This window comes from Falco biarmicus, chromosome 3 (genome assembly GCF_023638135.1).
Source record: "Falco biarmicus isolate bFalBia1 chromosome 3, bFalBia1.pri, whole genome shotgun sequence".
Lineage (NCBI taxonomy): Eukaryota > Metazoa > Chordata > Aves > Falconiformes > Falconidae > Falco > Falco biarmicus.
This window is the reverse complement of record NC_079290.1, coordinates 93,424,358-93,441,101: the sequence shown is the minus strand read 5'-3', so window position 1 is coordinate 93,441,101 and position 16,744 is coordinate 93,424,358. Positions and strand designations below refer to the sequence as shown.

The 16,744-nt window shown below is 41.5% G+C and overlaps 2 protein-coding genes across 10 annotated transcripts in view; one reads left to right on the top strand and one right to left on the bottom strand.

Moving 5' to 3' along the window:
* Nucleotides 1-260, bottom strand: part of FARS2 (phenylalanyl-tRNA synthetase 2, mitochondrial) — a 249,532-nt gene extending 249,272 nt beyond the window's left edge. For 2 of the 4 annotated variants that reach the window (XM_056333242.1, XM_056333248.1), the window contains exon 1: nt 129-253. The gene's annotated coding sequence lies outside the window, so the exon portion shown is untranslated. Of the gene's footprint in view, nt 1-128 lie in introns of all 4 variants that reach the window. The other 2 variants (XM_056333249.1, XM_056333246.1) reach the window with 2 other exon arrangements.
* The window catches only part of LYRM4 (LYR motif containing 4), a 91,818-nt gene continuing 75,334 nt past the window's right edge, over nt 261-16,744 (top strand). For 4 of the 6 annotated variants that reach the window (XR_008821001.1, XR_008821000.1, XM_056333251.1 and 1 more), the window contains exons 1-2: nt 288-394; nt 13,796-13,900. Coding sequence is in view for 3 of the 6 variants with exons in the window: in XM_056333251.1 (XP_056189226.1) it covers nt 309-394; nt 13,796-13,900 (191 nt within the window). In the remaining 3 variants the exon portion in view is untranslated. Of the gene's footprint in view, nt 395-13,795; nt 13,901-16,744 lie in introns of all 6 variants that reach the window. The other 2 variants (XR_008821002.1, XM_056333254.1) reach the window with 1 other exon arrangement.

Genomic DNA, 16,744 nt, shown 5'->3' with positions numbered 1-16,744 from the left:
CAGGCGGGAAGAGCCTTTTCCCCCTGCGGCGCGCAGGACACGGCCTCGCCCCCGCCCCGGGCCTGGCCTGGGCCCAGGCCGAGCAGCAGCCGCTGCCCCTCGGCCCCGCGGGCCGCGCCGCTACTCACCGCCGGGCCGTGCGCTCCCGCTCCTGGCGCGGCTGCCCCCGCCCCTGCCTGCCCGCCGCGGAGGCGCGCAGAGAGGCCGGCGCGGGTGGCGGGAGGCGGCTCCAGGGGCCGGCACGGCCTCGGGCGCTCCGGGCGGGGAAAGGGGCCTCGCCGCGGGAGGACCCGCCTGGTGTTGACAACATGGCAGCATCCAGCCGGGCCCAGGTGCTGCGGTTGTACCGGGCCCTGCTGCGGGAGAGCCAGCGCTTCAGCGGCTACAACTACAGGTGCGCTGCCGGCCCGGGTGGGGATGGGCTGCGGGGCGGGCAGCGGCCCCGGCCCCGCTTCTTCCCGCGAGGGCGCGGGGGTGGCTGCGGGGGGTGAAACAGCGGCGGCGTTTAGGCCTGGCGGGGGCTCGCTTTTGGCGGGCGTGGGGGAGCCGTGACTGCCGGGCACCCCGGGGGTGGCGGGCGGCCGCCCAGGCCCAGCCGTGCCTGGGGGGCGGCAGCGAGGGCCCGGCCCGGCTGCGGCGGCAGCCCGCGGGGGTCGGGGCGCAGGGCAGGGGCAGCCCTCGGTCCCCGTGCCTGGCCCCGGGCTGCCTCAAGCACCGGGCGATGGGCCCTCCGTGTTGTAGGAGAGGGGGCTGGGACGGAGATTGTCCCAGCCTGAAAAAGCTGGTGTCTGGTGTGGACGCAGCCCTTCAGTGGTGAGGGGGAGCGGGGGCCAGGTTGCGGCCCTGGTTGTGCTGGAGGAGGCTGGCTTCCCTGCCCAACCCTGGCACCCTGGCCGTCCGAGCTCAGGGTGCTGTGTGTGACGAGGGAGCAGGCATTGCTCATCCCGCCATGCGCTGTGCCGCGCTGCGTGGCAGGCTGCCTTCTCTGGCAGCTGGCAAAAGGCATGCACCGTTTTCTGGTAAACGTTTTCTGCCTGCGTGCTACAGGTATAGGCCTGGTCTCCGCTAAATAGCTGCTATGCTCACAGGGGGTGCCTCCCCACCAGCACTGGCAAAATTGTGTTACCCACTGGTAGTTTATTCACTTCACTGCTCAGTTGGACCCACAGGCAGAGTCATGTGAGCTACTTTTGCTGTGAATCATCTCTAGCCTGGCAAGAGCTGGGAACAGAAGCCTTTGAACTTGCATAACTGTGGTGAGCTCTGCACTCTTCAAGGCATAAGTATTCCCCAAACCTTCTGTGTGATGGAGTGCCCTTAAAAGAAAGTCTGTGGGGCTGAAACAGAGCTGAATCTAATAAACATTGCTAACTCCACATAGCAGCATGTATGTGCGTCGTGTTCCCTTCCTCCTCCTTTTGATCCCCTGCTATCAAGGTTTCGTCGTGCTCTTCGCTGTCCTGAGTATCCCAGCTTGCCATTATTCTGGCTAACAGAGAGGACTGTACGTAATGGGGATGGCTTGAGGCCTGTGAGATGTACAGTTGGTGAACACTCAAATGTAGCTCCTGGCTGGGCCACAGCATGTTTTCAGCAATGGGTTTGTGGTGGGGGGTGAATCAGTGAGGAAGCTGAGTCTGTCCACAACGGTGTGAGGAGGCAAGCCAGCACCACCTCACATTGGTTGCACCAGTAATTGGTGACAGCAGCCTCACAGACCACATGTGGACCGCTTTGCCCAGCCCCTTGCTGATGGAGCACAGGGAACTTGGGAAATCGCTTTCATTGCTTCTCTGTAAACCATATCTGGGACCCAGCCCACCTCCCCAGGTCCCTCAGAAATGAAGTATGTACCTGCAGGTGTCTTGGTTGTATGGAAATTTTGGCATGCAGCTCAAATCAAGGCTAACTATCGGGCAATGGTGCACTGATGAGTTCTCTGCTTAATGCAGCATAAAGCTTTTCATTCTGTTTCTTTTACTGGTTTTTGCACTAGCAAGTTTGGAAGGATGGAACTCGGTAAGGTATATGTTTACCTAGGCTATCTGATTTTTTTGGACACCTATCACGGTGCAAGTTTTCCTTTTCCTTAAAGGAAACATCTCAGTTTTTGATGGGCCTATCCTTAGATAAAATCAGCAACTGTATAAAATCTTGTGGTGTATACGCATTTGTGAGCACTAAAAGCAATAGCAGTTTCTAGCAGGAAACAATCAGCAGCTATTATATCTAGGGGTCTGTTGGGATCACAACAATTCTGCCTTGGTGTTTATGCCACACCAGTAGTTAAAATGGAGACGCTGCTAGCTTCTTTGGTGCCACGATAAGCAGTCCTGCTGTGTCCTTGGGGCTGCTGTAATGTGATATGGTACTACCCCGGAGTAAACCGAGTGACTTTGTAAAGAACCAGCTTGTAGGCAAGTAGAAACTGTTAAAGGTTAATCTTATTGATTCGTTATTTCGGTTAGAGAATTTCAGACATTTATTATTGCAAACAGTATGTATTTGTAAGTGTACACCTGGAATATGATCAGCTGGTTATTGTCTCCTTATTTGCTGCTGTGCTTTTTCTCAAATGTGTGCATATAGACTGTGATGGAAAATTCAATATTTTTGTTTTGTGACTTAACTAGTAAATGTATTATATATGTCACCTGGTAGTACCAAATTTTCTTATATTGTGCAAAAGGACTTTTAGTGCCATAACTGTGAAGAATAACATTTGTGTCTTAAAGTAACTGGGGTCATCGCTGACAGCCTTCAGAATAACAAGACACAGGAGCGTCTCCAGGGTCCTGCAATAAATGTTATGGAGTGTTTGGAGGCCCAGATGTATAGGCCAGGTTTTAACAGCAGGGAGAGAGAATTTAGTAGACTGTAAGTAATTTCATGTCTGCCCTTTTGCCCTGTTACCCATGCAGACAGCCTGAGGAAGGAAGAGTGCTTCGTACTGGAGGAAAATCAATACGTGAAGAGCAAAGATGTTAGGTTTTGAGTCGAAAAAGGGGTTCTTAATGAGCATACTGTTTTCTTCTGCTTGGTTGCCAAAAAGTACATCCTCTGACAGTTTGTAACATGTCTGGAGTACAGTCCCAACTAAATTGATGTAAGGGATAATTTCTAAACAGAATTTCATTTGTAATTTAAATAGTGGGTTCATGTTGGGTCTCTTTTTTGGTGCAGAAAACAAAAGAATTTATAAACTTGTGAAAGCTGTTATAAACACATCTAGTAGCAAATAAGGATAATAGGAACTTTAAAGTTTGTTTAATGTGACTGAAGCTCAGTGGTCAAAACACATGGAAATATGGTGAAGAGGGTTTTCTCTGGACGGCTAGCACAGGACTAGAGCGGGTCACCCTGAGGGATTATGACATCTCTGTTTTTGAAGGTTTTCCTGACAAGTTTAACCAAACAGCACCATGGCTGACCTACCCGTGTTGCAGGTCGGCCTGCTTCAAGTGGGAGGTTGGCTTTGATAAGCTCCAGAGATTCTAGCTAACCAATATTGATTTTCAGGTCCCTGGCCTTTCTTGGCCTGTAAAGATTGTAACAGTGGCTAATAAGTTCTGGGAAACATAATATGACGTGCTTATGGCTGGTCTCCTTTCTAAGTTTTTGATTTCTAGTTGTTAGGAGCAATGTCAGAAGCTTTAAGTCTCTCTCTTGGAATTTTTCTGCAAATAGTTTCTTTGGTGGTTTAAGGTATTTCTTGATTTATTATATACTTACTTCAGTTATCCATTATGTTCTCTGTTAACTGGTAGATGTTGTGGTTTGATCTATAGATACATTTTTTCTTGTCTGTGTAAATCACATTTTAATGGAATTTGTTTTTTCTATTAGAATGTGCAATATTATTTGATTTAATTAATGAAACTACCCAGCATATAGAAGGATCAGGGAAGAAAATTTGTCAAAACAGGCTTTGCATTGGAAACAATTTAATTGAATGCATGCAGTTTCATCTGAGTCATTTCTTCAAGGTTTTAGAACTAGTAAATCTGATTTTTGCAAATCTCTGCTAACCTAAGAACAAAACCGAGCAAAGTTAAGCTGTTTTTTCAGTGCCAGCTGCTTTAAACAACTTAACTGTTGATCTGATTTTATGGAGTCGTAGAACAGCCCAGGTTGGAAGGGACTTCCAAAGATCATCTGGTCCAGCCTTTCATGGGAAGGGGAGCCTAGGTGACATTATGTAGCACCCTGTCCAGTCATGTCTTGAAAACCTCCAATGACTGGGCCTCCATCACGCCCCTAGGAAGGTTATTCCAGTGACAGGTTGTTCTCACTGTAAAAAAACTTCTTTCTTGTGTCCAGACGAAACATCTTCCAATGCAACTTGTAGCCATTGTCCCTTGTTCTTTCCATGTGGCTCCTTGTGAAGAGAGAGCCTCTGTCCTCTTTATAGCTGCCCTTTAAGTACTGGAAAGCTGTGATGAGATCTCCCGAGTCTTGTGTTTAGCTTGTCCACCAGGACCTCATCTCTTTTGGGAAGGTTGCTCCCCAGCCACACATGCGCTAGCCTGCGCTGGACTCTAGTTTAATGTTCTCACAGGTGCAGGCCCTTGCACTTTGTTAAACTTTCTACACATTTTGATTTAGTCTTTCTCTGAAAGGTTTTATCAACATGTAGAAAAATTTCATTTAACAAATCTTGATGTTCTTACAATAAATGTGAGCTTTTTTTGTTTTAAATGAAAGCTTAGGAAGTAAAAATTCAGGGATTCCACTGTACAGGGCAGAGTATGTTCTTAAGGTGTGTTTAATCTTTTGGCATTGAAGATGATGCTCTGAAAAAAAAGGTTTGTGATTCCTGTGTTTTTGCACTAAGCTTAGTATCTGAATTTAATGTAAAAGTTTGGTGAAACGAAGTTTTAACATTAGAGCTTAACATTACTACAGTTTGAGGTCTTGTGCATGTATGAGATCAGAGCAAAGGATAATTATAATCACTAAAATAAAATGCTTGCTTATTTTTTCTTCATGGCAATGAGTGACTATTCCCATAAGTCCAGATGGGTCTGAAAAAAGAAAAAAAGGGGGAAAAAAAAAAGGCGTTGTTCATAGTCCGTGTCATTAAATTTGGCACAGATTGCCATGTATTCTGTGTGTGTAGAGGTGGTAACTCACTGATACACATTTAAAAAAGCGCTGACCTGTGTTTAAGAAAATACTTGAAAATACTTCAGCTGATGGTCATTGCTGAGTATGCAAAACATACTCTGCTTTTTGCAAACAGGAAAATGGAAAAAGGCACAATGTCAGATGCCAGCTGCTGTTATGCAAAGATCAATCATGACTCCTGATTAAACACAAAAATAAACTGAGCCATGTTTGGACAAGGGGTCTGGTTTATCAGTGCAACATTTCTCATTGTTTCTGTTGCTGTTCCACAATGTCAGTCTTTTCCATTTTGAGACTTCTTGCTAACTGCTATCCAAATTAACATCTTGCTCAAATAGTCAGTGTGCTGATCAACATTTTAGAATAAGGTGAGGACATAGCAGTATATTGGCATGTGCTTTGTTATTTTAATTTTTCTGCATGCTTAATGGCAAGATTCTTAGATGCTCTGGAAAAAGATCTGAAACTGTTACAGGATACTGTTTGAACATGAATTTAACAGGAAGTATTAAAAACAAAAATTTAAATGTGTACATCCTCTCATTTCCCAGATGGAATTCCAATACTTTATTTTTTAAGAAGCAACATAAAAAGTCATTTCATGTCTGTATTAAATCCTACCACAGCTTTCTGCTACCTTTGTTTTTATTTATCTTCCAGGTGTTTATGTTTTTCTAACAAGCTCATTTTATTGCCATCTGTAGTGTCAGAGTTGTTATTAGTTGTTTGAGAATTAATGCAACCTTTTTTCTTCTTCCCTGGCAGCTGGGCACAGACGCTGCATCTAGCCCCCTAATACCTGGTGTCATTTGGAATGAAGTGGACTTTTGGTGGAGCATGAATGCACAATCACATTATTGTAGTTGTTTCTTTATTCCATTCCTACATATAAAACCTGGAAGCTTTCTTACATGTTGCAAATTGATTCAGTATATAGGACCTTTATTGGTCCTCTTGCACTGTACCTATTGTAGAAACTTGTATATATGGGGTAAAATCATTGTCCTTGGATGAAATTTTGTGTTGTCCATTTAATAAACTAACTTTTCTGATGTTGCTTTGCATGTCAGTCTAGCCTATAGTCCACTCCTCTGGGAAAGAGCGCTGCTAAGAGCTAATCAACTAGGTCGACTTGGCAGGCTGCAAGGATGTGCTGCTCATGGGCTATGGGCTTGAGGGGTTTATGCTCTTGGATTTCGGCAGAGGCTTCTTCGGGCCATGCCAGGTGAGCCTGGGCAAAGAAGGGAAGCTGTTTAGAAGGTGACTTCTACTGCTGTGACAGCAGGAAAGAGGATGTCCAGGAGTAAGCTATTACTGCCATAGCAATTCAGGCTGCCTGTTTCTGCGTGGCACCCGTCTCAGTGGTTCCTCAGGGAGCCAGGGAAGGAGCAGGCTATGGGAGTAGTGAGAAAACAGGTGCCAGTTCGGAATGTTCACGAGAGCACCTGGATTTCTGCGCAAGGATAGGTTGAGTTGACCTCTAGTTGCATAATGTCCTGTTCTTCAAGGAGGCATAACGCTTTTAAGATTCTGCTAGCAACTCTTTCAACAACATAATTCACACCAAGTAAAATTTTAAAGAAACACGCTTTTTCAAAAAGGGTTTCTTTCTCTTCCTTCCAACATACCTTATTTGGTCACTTGAATCAAAAAATCATACTTTGCTTTTAGTCTCTGGTATATAGAATCTGATCACTGGTTCTTTTTGCACTTTTATGTCTCAGGTAATTTAGTAACCACATTAAAATTTTACATGTGACAGTTATCCAAGCTGAATAAGCCTTTTTCTCTCTGGTTCTCCTGATGGAGTTTGTGATTGACAAGGTCTGCCAGCAGGTTGTCAGTTCTTGGTGCTATGTTTCTGCATGTTGGGGAGGAAAAAAAGACTAAATGGTGATTTATTATTTTGTTTTAAATCCAAAACGATAATGAGAAAACAGAGACATGCCATGTTATAGAAAGTACTGTGTTCTGTCCAAAGTGGCAGTTTGTAGCTGACTTAAGAAATGCAGGAAAAAATAAAATGGTCAATTCAGTCCACCAGAGCTGTCTGACTTCTCTGCAGGAGTAAGGTGACTGAACTGCAGATTTACAGCATCTGTTTTTTCCTTGGCTGTGCAAAGAAAGCGAGTAACTTATTTTTCCTTCTCTCTCCATAATTGCTGGCTGTTCTGAGTGATAATAAAGTTAGGAGGGTTTTTTGAGTTAATTTCCCACATGATGAGTACGTGGCTATCTCTGTAATCTAGTTGTAAAGTACAAAAAAGTCAGGGCTGCAAGCAGCTGTGATATTCCTGAGCCCTGAGGTGCAGGGTAGGTTCCATCCTGTGGTGCTGCAGACACTCGGTTTGGCCTGGCAGCTGCATAACCCAAAATCTTGGGCAAATGGACACTGCACATGTGCAGATCAGTTTGGTAAACATTCATACACGTTTGTGGTTGGCCTTATTAATATCTCTTTCTTGGGGGAGTTTTAATTTTGGCCATGCTGTCAGTGACCATATACCATGCAGATATTTTCCTATTATGTTATTTTAGGATCTTTTTTATATATTGCCTTATTCTATCGGAGTCATGTATGGTTGAATAAAGATGTCGATATTTTAAGAGCTCTGGATGGTGCTCAATCTGCTGATTAGGGTGGGAACTGAGAATGTAAAGGACTGAGATGATTATACTCTGAATTGTAGTAAAACATCAAAATGCATGCACTTTTGCAGAAAATCTAAAGCCATAAGAATATGATTTTGGACTGTTAGACTTTGGATCTGACAGTACTGAAGTATTTCCATTTGACTTCAGTATTCTATATATAAAATATTTTGGAAAGACAGCTAAAGCATTCTGTTCCGAAAATGTCAAAACATGATGATTAGATACCATCAGAACATACTTCTCTGAAAAGAAATTTTAAACCAAATGGAAACAATTTTGCCAGATGTTTTGATTTTTTGGTGGTCCTGTTGATCATTTCCATTAGGAGTTGTTTTCCTAGGTTCCAATATACAACAGTGGCTGTCATCTTCCAAATACATTCACTTTATCCTGGTGAAATTATGCTCTTTGTAAACAATAAAAGCATATCTACACATTGGTTTGATGTAATTTTCTTTACTTCCTTTTTTTTTTGACAGAGGAGAGTTTTGAATAGAAATAACTTGGAGATAGAGTTGGAGGACATACATAGCACACAGAGTTCTGGAAAAACTGAAATTTTATAGTTGGAAGATGAATGAGTGGAGGTTTTCTCAAAAGACAGATTAATGGACTTTTTTATTATTTTAGTAAAGGCACCCAAATTGAGTGTATCTGATGTGGTTGTTGTCCAAGACATTATTTGTGTTCTTTGTATAGCACAGTAGAACAGGGTTGTTTTTCTTTTTATGTAAGATTTAATTACCAGTAGAATTTGTGTGAGAATTAATGAGAGTAATAGAGCAATTACTGCCTCTGGCAGTGATTCATGCCAATAGGCATATGCATAGGATTTCTGGTAAGTGCTTTGTAATGTGGTAATAGTTGTTAAGTATTGAAATGCTGTCCTACCTCACCTTCTTTCCTTACTCTTAAATGTGGCTTTAACATATAGTTCCTCACTGTATCCTTCTGTATGTTGCATGATGACCTTATAACATCAAGACTTACTCAAGACGCAATAGACACAGACTGTTATTTCAAGTGTTCTTTAGAAGATCAACGTTCTGCATTTCAAAAAAGTCAAAGTAATTTTGGGAAAAAAAAAAAAAAAAACCCAAACAAAAAAACCCCAAAAATCCAACCAAAACACCAAAACCAACCTGCAGGCAATCAGGCAATATTTAGAACCGCTTGCTGCAGCAACAGATAGCAAGGGTGCTGTCTGAACTACCTCTTTGATAAAGCCCTTCCCATGGTTTTCTGACCAAGAAAGTACAGTCCTAGATTGCATGTGGTTGTCTGCTTTTCTAAGAAAAATGGGCATGAAAGAAAACTCTTGGTAGCTTGCTTGCACGTGTGAATACTTGAGCCAGCTGTTCCATGACTGTTTTGCACAGAACTCGGTACAGAGGATGTCCTCAGTGAGGAATATTTTGGGGGATTCTTCTTGATATTCTTTCTTCAGAATGAAGATGACACAAATCATATAGACAATATTCTGGCTAGGGTGGCATTATGGAAAATGTCCCTCTTCCCTTACATTTTTTTTCTCCTTTTTATTCAATTCTATTCCTTTTCACCTGATCGCTGTATAAAATTCTAGCCTTTTTCTCAGGATGTAACACACAACTGAACATTTAATGTGATAATAGTGAAAGAATTCAGTTGTGTTCAGATGCTGTCTTCCTTTAGCAGAATGCGTATAAAATAGAATCTTTGAATTATTCTTCAAGAAAATTTGAAGGTCCTGTGCTGTGAACGGCTACATGCCAGGCTTCTCTGGTATTCAGAAACTCATAATACTTAGACTAGACTTTTCTTCAGTGTGGTGTTTGTTATAAAGTCTTGGGGAAAATATATACATATATTTAACTTATAAAATGAATCACAATAAATCACAGTTAAGTAATCTAAAGAAAAGAAGCCTGTGCACCAAGTAAATCCTATGTGTGGGTATGTGTGCATGAATGTATTGGTATCAAGAGGTCAGGAATTCACTTCTGCTGCAACCCAGTAATCCTTTTTCAAAAATCCCTGTTTAAACCAAGCTCCAAGAACATTTTACATCAAATCAGCATGATATTCAAAATGTCGTGTGGGATTATGAATATCGTAGCCGTCAGATTCTCCACAAACTTCATTACCAGGTCTCGACAGTCCTTCTGAATCTGCTTGTCTGGCATATCCTAGTCTGGAACCATTAAAGACCTGTTTCTAAATCATTAGTCTGTATAGAAGAAAGATTGTCTTATTTTAGCTGCTAGAGAAAGTATGTGTTTAAAAGAAAATTAAAATCTTTCCCTGAAACTATAATCAGTTATAATATATTGGCAATAATCACTAATCCATGATGGTATTGAGGCTTATATAATTGAACTTAGTTCTGTGACTTTAAGTGCCTATGAGCATCATTTACTGTACCCTGTGAGGTCAGTCTTTACAGAGTTGTCTGCATCTTTCTCTTGCACAGCATATAATTTCTGCCAACTAGTATTTGTTTGCAGGATATTTTTGCTTGGCAGTATTTATTTACTGATGTTGTTTGTTTCTCCAACAAACATATAGGTTATCACAAAGCTCAGTTGTAGTCACGGGCAGATGTAAAAATCTGTTCCTCATTTGCGTAAGTAGGAGAAATGTGGACACAGGTTTCCTCAGAGCCTTGGTGTTGGAGAAAATCAGTTTAGCTTGGGGATAGCCACTGTTGGTAGTTACATGTTCAGTGAATGTTAAAAAATTTTCTGCAGACTATATTAGAAAAGCAGTTTAAAAGTTAAATGTAGAGGGGAGGGGTGGAGGAAGTTTTCAGAAGCCATCGTTTATTTGCATTGTTAATAATAGTGAAGAACAGGGGAGCTGAGTGGGGAAGGGGCTGAGGTACAAACCATTACATTTCATCAGGTTTTGGATTGAATCACTAATGGAATTCTTTGTGAAACAATAATTCATTATTCACCAAAATATGCCTCCTCTTGTAACCAAGCTTTTTATTTATTTAAAAAACTGTCAGACTGCTTCCTTCTCAGGAAGGTGTTTTAACATCAATATAACTCAATTGAAGTGCTTAACACATAGTACAAGCCACACTATGTCCTGCAAGTTTATCGTTTGAATTATGTTCTGGGCATCAAACAGAAGCATGTTGTGTTGCCTTGAAACTAATCTGCTACTAATTTCCAGAGAACATCTTTGACTCATGTAAAATATCACAGCATTTTTCTAGTCCAATAAATCAGCAAATAGGTTTTCAAATTAATGGCTTTATATGTAAACTAGTTTTGAAGGGAGGAACATTGATTCATTGATTGAAGTAGTTTTATCACTGTCCAAAGTAAATTAGATGTCTCATAATGCTTTTTCCCTGACCTGACTAATTTACAATGTGAAAATAAATGTTCAAGTGGTTTGTTTACAAAACAATAATAAGAAATCTGTTTCATGTAGATCTCTAAATACGTTTCCTGAAGTCCAGAGCTATTAAGCACAATTCTTACTAAATTTGTTAATTTATGCCAAAAATTGCTGTCTTTTATTTGCAGGTTTTGAATCTGAAGATGAATATTTATTAAACTGGTGGTGGCATCTTCACAGTCACGTCCAAAAGCAACAGGTTGAAAAAAGTCCTACCAGCTACAGTAATACAGTGATGGACAAATAAGTATACTGTACTTACATACTTGTACAGAACTCATTGTTCTGTGAACTAGTGGCAGTACTTACTAACTTATATGTATTTTGAGGCTTGCTTGTGTGGCTTTATTTCCCAACACTGTGATGGACTCCTTGAAGGAGAAATTCTCTATCAGTGGGAGTTACTGCTACCATTAGCTAGGGACCTGGTGCTTCTGCAACTTCTGTGGGTAATTTATTCCGAGATTGGAAACCTTTTCTGCTACCCTGGGGAATGGAAGGTCATGTTGTGTGTCAAAGGGAAGGTAATCTGCCCTGGTCATAAAATGTTACACTGAAAACATTGTTATGATAAATAGGCCACTTTTTATACCTCTTTCCCTCTCCTTAGCCAGTGCTCACCTGAGTTATTGAGTTTTAAGCCAGATGTTAATTCCACATTTAGAGTAATTGTTATCTGAGAAGAACTTCTTACAGCCACGTGCTTGTAGAAGGGAAAGGAGTTAGTGTTTGCTGTATGGTTTTTTCTTACTCACAGATAAAGGACAAAAAGTGCTGCCATCACTCATGTAAGTGAATATTTGCATGTGACTTAATTAGCTATTAAGGACTATCTGTGGGGTTTTGTAACACATTTTTGGCTTGAAATGCAGAAGCTTTTGTGATATATAAATGTACCAGTCTAAACTTACTCTTGTTCAACAGAATAGATAGATAGATATTACAGAAATAGAGTAAGATGATATTTTTTTTCCTTCATCGTGTAAGCCTCTGAGAGAGCATCAAGAGATTGACTGGAAAACTCTTTCAAAATTACTGACCGTAGCTTTATCTTCACCTTGAAATTTTAACATCTGAACTTATCTTACTTAGGCTTGACTAGATTAAAAGACAATATGTTGTCAATATTTCTCTTCTTGGAGAAAGAAAATTGATCTCCCTCTTCATCTTCCTGAATATTTCTGATCTCTATTTCTGTTAACAGTGGTTAGATTAAACTGCTTCAGGGCACAAAAGATCTGTTGGCAGGTTTATTGAATGACTTCTGTTCACTGGACTAGCATAGCTTAAGTTTTTAAATTTATCTTATTTTTTCTGTCTGGTATTAAATATAAAAATACATGTTGTCTGGTTAGGTGAAAATATTGCATTGTGTGCTGGGATCTGCAGTCTGGAAGGTTAGAGTGTGTGCGCCACAGTTTTAGAGGTGGAGGCCATACACAGCCCAAAAGAAACATTTTGACTGGTAAACACTCTTAGCTTCCTAAGTGGCAGATAGATCATCCATCCTACATTTTTTTTCAGAGTAACTGTAATGAAAATAGTAGGAAAACTAGTGTAACCTTTTTTCTTTTCTTTTATGTGGAGTAGCTTTCAGGTATGTTGTATTACTTCACTTAGGATTTAGTATTACTTTAATTCATGTTACTTCTGGACTCCAGAAAGATATGTAGGTGATATAGGTGCTGAGAAGTTGAATTTACTGTACTTGAGCTAATGGATGTCTCTGCTATGTCTTTAGCTAATCGTCATGCTCCAAAGATAAGAGCTGTGAGCTTATTGTTCCAGATCAGGCTTTTTTCAATGCTTGTTGGTGCTGATAGCACCTGGGAGGTGCAAGGAGTGGAGAGCCATACAGTGCAGAAAGCCATGGTGCGTAGTTCTGGCACATCATGCTTGATGCATAGCAGTGCTGTGTAATTTATGTGGATGCAGATCAGCTGTGCCTGCCTGAAAACTTCAAATCTGCTTCTCTGACATGGTCAGTCATTCAGCTTTGCCAAGCATTTTTTTCCATTCAAACCTTGGCTCTGTTCACCTAGTTCCTTCTGCTCTTCTATCGTATAAGAAGCTGCATCTGATTTCTCGTGGGGATGATGTGACACCCCGTGTTTATACCCATTGTGTTTCTGGGTTACTGTTCCACTGTTGGCTGAGGCTGGGGTTTTCAGCTCCCCTTTCTTTTGCGCTAGTGTTATCATCTGTAAAGCTTGTGAAGACTTCCATATCCTATAACTAATTAAATAGAAAAAAATACGGATCTAGTTCACTTGACTTTCCATGCCTTAGGTAGCATTCACAGGTGTACAAAACAACCTGCATTTATTTTTTTTCTGACCCTCTGGTAACATAATCACAGTAGTCTGTCTGTATCTGAGCTTCCTGAAATTTGTGTATTGTCCAAAGGCACTATATTTACAGTCCCAAATGTCTAAAAATAATATTCAGTACTCTGTTGTACACACAAAGTGGGATGGTGATTTTGTTATGCATTCCAAATTAATTTTTGGGGGCTCTAGGTTTGACTAATAAGCTTTGCATAAATTAGAATTTTCTATGCTGCTACGTATTACATTGTAATTTCAAATATCTATCATTGTTGTCAACATTGATGTTACAGATTTGCTGAACTGAACATGCAGTGCTTTGCTATAAATGAGGGAAGGTCATTGAGCCATATGGTGATGGGAGGTCCAGCAGGGGATGTTTGTCACTACCGACTGAGGTATAAGAAACAAAGATTTTTGGATAAGCTGTAAAGCTGATAGAAATGGATGAGAGGATAAAGTTTGGAGAATAACTCCAGTATTCCAAATCCTGTAACTTCTATTGTGTTGTCTATAAGCAGGCAGAACAGGTGGTCTGTTGCTTCATATGGATTGTTTAGTAAATTGTATTTATGATTTATTGTTTTCTTTGTCATGAGATGACTAGATCCTATCTGATTTCAATGTAATTTCTTTTACTAGATTCATTTTGGACCTGTGATGCTTAAATTCTTTTTCAAAAAGTGCAGGTTTACTAGAGCAAAAATCAAGAAGCAAAATAAATTGGATTCTAGTAATAAAGACAAGGATCACTCTTGCAAAGTGAAACTTGGTTAGAAGTTTGTTCTGCACGCTCAAAATTACTAGCCTGTCAAAATGACCAACAAAGCTTCACCTCAGATAACCTGCAGAGAACTGTTTCTTAAAGTCTTTTGTAAGTCAGAATATCTCAGTTCTTATCTTAAAACTGTATGCTGTCAGCACATTTCTGATACTTGATCTCTTTTATCCTCTAAGGAATTGGCATTTTTATCATTTCCATATTAAAAGAATGAGTGCTGTAACTAGATATTTACTAGATGGAAATCTTTCATTTCAGAAATAATGCTGTGCTTCAGAAATACCCTATCAAAGACTCATCGTCATCCAGACCAAGCACACTGCAGTCCAAGAAGTTAGAATATCCCAAGGCTTTATGCCTTGTTGCTTAATTAAGTGGGAAATACTTGCATCCAGCAAAGCTGCGGAGCACCCAGTGGGTTTCTAAAGGAACAGTTACAGTTACCAAGAGGCGCAATACCATTAGCCCTCTTCAGGGTACCCAAGTCACAAGCTAGACTATGCCTTTTCTTAGAATGGAAGGTAACTCCTAGCCATGCTGAAGAGAGAAATGTTGACCGCAGCACTGGACTAAAGCTCTAATCTTTCCAGAAAAGTGTATAATGGAATTTGTAATGGCTATTCACAGCAGGCCAGGCCTGTTTAAAGAACTGTTCAGAAATAGCAGCACAGCAAATGGAGCGGTATATATCTGCCTCGAAAGGTAGAAATTGGCCTTGTCAGGATATGAACTTGTGTTTCAAGGCATTCCCCACTTGGTAATTGGGCTGCAGAGCTAGCCGAGTGTCCTGGCAAGCAGTTGGCAAGGGTCTTGGCAGTGAAAACTTACCTATTACAGCTGTTGGCTGTTAGCTAAAACAGAGAGCTATTAGTCATCTCAGGGCATCAGGACACTTTCCCTCTGTGGCAAATTCTGGTTGTAGTTCCTGCAGCACACACTTGACTGGTGCCTCATTAACTGAACAGCTTGTTTGATTGGGTCCTTCACTGGTAACCCTCTTTTTTTTTAACCTCTTCTGCAATATAACGTTGCAGTTGCAACTCCAATTAAGATTAAAAGAATACTTTCATTTGGACATCTTTCCTTTTTCCTTTTAACCCTGTCCTTCTGAAAAGCACTCCCTTTTGCACAGAATCTTTACGCTTAGAATTGAGCCAATAACTATTTTTATTTTTAGAAGTACAGGACCAAAAATACATGTTTCAAATGCAAAAATAATCATAGTTAACTACTGATACTACTGAATAGCGCTGATAGTATTCTGGGACTATGAAGAAGAAGGTGTTTGGGAACTGAGGATAAGTCATGCCTGACCAACATGATTGCCTGGACTTGTGAACAAGGGGGGAGCAGTAGATGTCATTTAACTCCCATTTAGGGAAGCTTTCAGCGATGACTCCCACAATATTCTTGTATCCAAGTTAGGACTCGGTGGTCTGGATGGGTGGACAACCATGTGCCTTTAAGATTAGTTGAATGCTGGGGCCTAGAGAATGGTGGTTAATGGGTCTTCAGAGGTTGATCCTGGGACTCATCCTGTTTCACAACTTTATCAGTGACCCAGAGGAGATAATTAAACTTGCAGCTGACACCAAACTGGGGAGCCAGTGTGCTCAAGGGCTTGGAAGCCTGAAGGAAAAAGCCAACAGCAACCGTATGAAATTCAGTAAGGACAAATGCAATGTCCTACATCTGGGAAGGAGAAGCCACTGAACAGACAAGGGACTGACTGGTCAGAGAGCATCTCTTCCAAAGAGGGGCTGGGTTTCCCAGCAGACAGCTAGCTGTGTGCCCTGGCAGCAAGGAAGGCCAGGAGCGTCCTGTGATGATGTATCACAGTTGCTCAGGACCACATTGAAGGCAGCAGTTATCCCCCTTGGTGCTTGTTAGACCGCACCTGAAGTACTGCATCCAGTCTTGCCTCCACCCACCCCCCCCTACAGGAAGGACATGGATAACCACCATTTCAGCAGATGCCACCAAGGTGGTTGGGGGCTGAAGCACTTGGACTGTGAGAAAAGGCTGAGGGAGATGGGCTGGTTTAGCCTGGAGAAGAAACAACACTGAGGGAACCTAAGAGCAATCAGTACCTCAAAGTATCCAGAGGTGCTTGACGGGAGGACAGGAGACAGCAGATGTAAAGGAAGAGAGGTTTTCAAACTGGCTTTAAGGAAAAGCTTTTTTCCCCTCCAATAAGGACAGCCAAGCAACTGAGCATGTTTCCCAGAGAGGTGGTTCAGTCACCGTCCTGATTTTCAAGACCTCACTGGACAGAGCCATGAGTAGCCTGGTCTGATCCCATTGTTGACGCTCCTGTCAGCAGGAGGTGGGCCTACAGACCTCCAGAACAGCTTTCCAGTTGTGAATGATGCTGTGGTCCTGTTGATCAGGTGGTCATCCATGCTGTCTTTGAAATGGGTGCAGGCACAAACTTGTGAAAGGATACAGTCAGAAAAAAAGT